This window comes from Mus pahari, chromosome 4 (genome assembly GCF_900095145.1).
Source record: "Mus pahari chromosome 4, PAHARI_EIJ_v1.1, whole genome shotgun sequence".
Taxonomy (NCBI): domain Eukaryota; kingdom Metazoa; phylum Chordata; class Mammalia; order Rodentia; family Muridae; genus Mus; species Mus pahari.
This window is the reverse complement of record NC_034593.1, coordinates 117,371,124-117,373,995: the sequence shown is the minus strand read 5'-3', so window position 1 is coordinate 117,373,995 and position 2,872 is coordinate 117,371,124. Positions and strand designations below refer to the sequence as shown.

Sequence of the window (2,872 nt, the reverse complement as noted above, 5' to 3'; positions counted from 1 at the left end):
GGGGGGGGGGTATAGGGAACTTTCGGGATAGCATTTGAAATGTAAATAAAGAAAATAATAATTAAAAAAATCATTACTCCAATTCTTGGTTCTTCAATTCAGTGAATACCATGCCTGTAGATTTTCCTGTAGAAAGAACCATCAAACATTGAATTAATAATAGGCTGCAATAACACTGCCTGGGTACTTGTTAATATAGGACTCTTTCCTGTGTTTCCTCTTTGTGATGGGTGGCATTGTTAACTAGAGACCATTACCTTGAAGTTATTATTTACTATGCACACCCCACATTTGATGCATAAAAGAGTCAGGTTCACTCCAGTATAATTGATCTCTGCCTGGAAATTATACCTCTCATTTTTTTCTGATTCACTCTCTGAAATATCACTGAAACCCATCCTCCTAATAATAAACTGATCCTTGAAAAAGCACAAATCAAACAAAGAGAGCAAATACATAAAGATTAAAATGTAAAATGGCCCCAGCCCCAGAACAAAGCCGTTTTTCGGATCGTTTTGTTTGGGAAATTCAGTGTACATTGGAGAAGAAAGAGTAAAGGATAAAATTTTAAGTTTGACACATGAGTTAAAACATGATGAAGGCACAGGTGACATCAGAGTACCTTGGAGTAGATGAGGGGAAAGGAAGGTGGGGCATCAAAAAGACAAACTGACCCCCCTTCCCTGAGTCCTAGTCATCTTCAAAGACTATATATCTTTAATTCTGCTGGATTCAGATACTGGTTGGGAGAAGGCTGAGTCTCTGGGTTGTTAGAAGAAAGACTAAACTGACACCAGTAGACTTTGATTGTGAGGTAACTCTTCTCTCTGGAGCATGCACATACCCACAAATGGTAAGAGTGTTCCCATCTAGAGAGCGGTTATATACAGACATGCAAATGTTTAAGTTCCAGGAGCAGGAGTTTGGATGAGGGCTGGTAGTTGATTGACAGAAGGATGGCAGAATTGGTGTGGATGAAGAAACCATATAAGTTAGTAGTTGGATCAAACAGTGGAATCCCTCCTGACAGTGGGAACCAGGGCCTTGACCTTGGTGTCCATACCTTGGCTCTTCAATGTAGATAGCTGGAGTTGGGGGAGAAAAGCTGTCACTGGTTATTTACACAGTTGTTACTCTCCTTACACGCGGTGAAACCAGTTCCTGCCTGTTTAATTCTTCCTTCTGCAAGATTCAGCCTATTCCTCGCTAAGGGATCAAATCTTAAAAGATGGTCAGCCCGGTGGATTTTTGTTTTCAGAAAGATAAACTCTTGCCCAGTTGATATGCCAGTAAAACTTACTCCCCCCACCCCCGAGAAATCTGATCCAAGGTGTCATTCAGTCATTTCCAGGGTATTGACAAAGCGAAGTGACTTTTCTACAGGCCCTTCAGCATTACCACTTTGCATTTGAGGTCTTAACTTCAAAAGTGAACCTCTGAGTGGGGAGTGGGCCTTAGGGGATTCGTTTGTCTTATTCACGCTTGATCTTGTGATGAACATAAGGCGATCTCCTGTTTCCCATAGAAATCAGAGATGCTGGACGACAACTGGAAGAAAACCACTTTCAAGAAGTCTGTCCCGATGAGCACTTACTTGGTGTGCTTCGCTGTTCATCGGTTCATTCCTATAAAGAGAACATCCAGGAGCGGCAAACCAGTGAGTCTTGCTAGATTCCCAACACTCGCCACCAGTGTTTTTGTGGTCAACTTTCTGGCTCTTAAAAGACAATTGCTTATTAGTTTCCCGTACAATAGTCAAGAAACCTAATTGGTCACCAGGTTCTAGGAGTGTCATGACGCGGTGAAAAATGTAAGAAAGAGAAAGCTTCAGGACCACACATGATCAGTAAACAAACGTGACAGCCATGCCTGTGCACCGCGGCCTTGAATCATTGTAAAGGGAGACGCAAAGCCGGCTCCTACATAGGCCAGTACAAGGATGTCATACTTTATGACCCCACCCAACTTCATTACAAGGCTAGGCACGTGTGTTAGAAGGAGAGCCTCAGGAGAGCTAGGGTGAGGAGGGGAATATTCTGCAAGCATCCAGGAGCTGAACCGTTCACGGCTGTCATTTCGATGTGTAATTGACACCTGACAGCAGCTTCCGGAGATCCTGATGCAAAACAAAACAAAACACAAAAAATAATCAACAAGCCGGCCCAGAACACTCAAAAATGTTGACAACGTGTCAGAAGTAGCTTTGAAAGTATGAGACTATCTGTATTTAAATGACAGCTTCAATAACTTCCTTTAAATCTTTTTGGCATTTATTTATTTAGTATGGGGGTTGAGGGAGAAGGTACTACAGCATGGAAGGGAGGTCAGAGGGCACCTAGTGGGAGTTGACTCTCTTTTCCTACCACGTAAGATATGGGGATCGGACCCGGATCTTTAGAGTGGCACTAGGTCCCCTTTCCTGATGGTTTATCTTGCTGTGCCAATGACTTCTTTTGAAAAACCAAAAACATTTTCATCTACAAATATTTTTTTGGTGAGGGGGAGGGTGGGGGACTAGAGAGATGTCTCAAAGGTTAAGAGCACCGGCTGCTTTCCCAGAGGGTCTGGATGAGATTCTCAGCACCCACATGGTGTCTCACAACCCTCTGTAACTCTAGTTCTAGGAAATATGATGTCCTTCTCTGGTTACCTCAGGATCCAGGCACACGCATGATCCACCATCATAGATACAGGCAGAACATCCATCCACATAAAACAAATAAATGATTTTTAAATGTTTTTTTTTAATTGATTTGTATTGGAAACCCCCACTTTGTCATTCTTTGGATTCTTGTTTTGCTTAGAAAGTAAATCAAGGGGCTGGTGAGATGGCTCAGTGGGTAAGAGCACCCGACTGCTCTTCCAAAGGTCC

At 42.7% G+C, this 2,872-nt stretch overlaps 1 protein-coding gene across 1 annotated transcript in view; it reads left to right on the top strand.

Annotated features, from left to right (window-relative positions):
- Positions 1-2,872, top strand: part of Enpep (glutamyl aminopeptidase) — a 112,453-nt gene that overhangs the window by 12,673 nt on the left and 96,908 nt on the right. Inside the window, exon 3 of the mRNA XM_021195518.2 lies at positions 1,526-1,657. Within this exon, the coding sequence (XP_021051177.1) occupies positions 1,526-1,657 (132 nt within the window). The remainder of the gene's footprint in view (positions 1-1,525; positions 1,658-2,872) is intronic.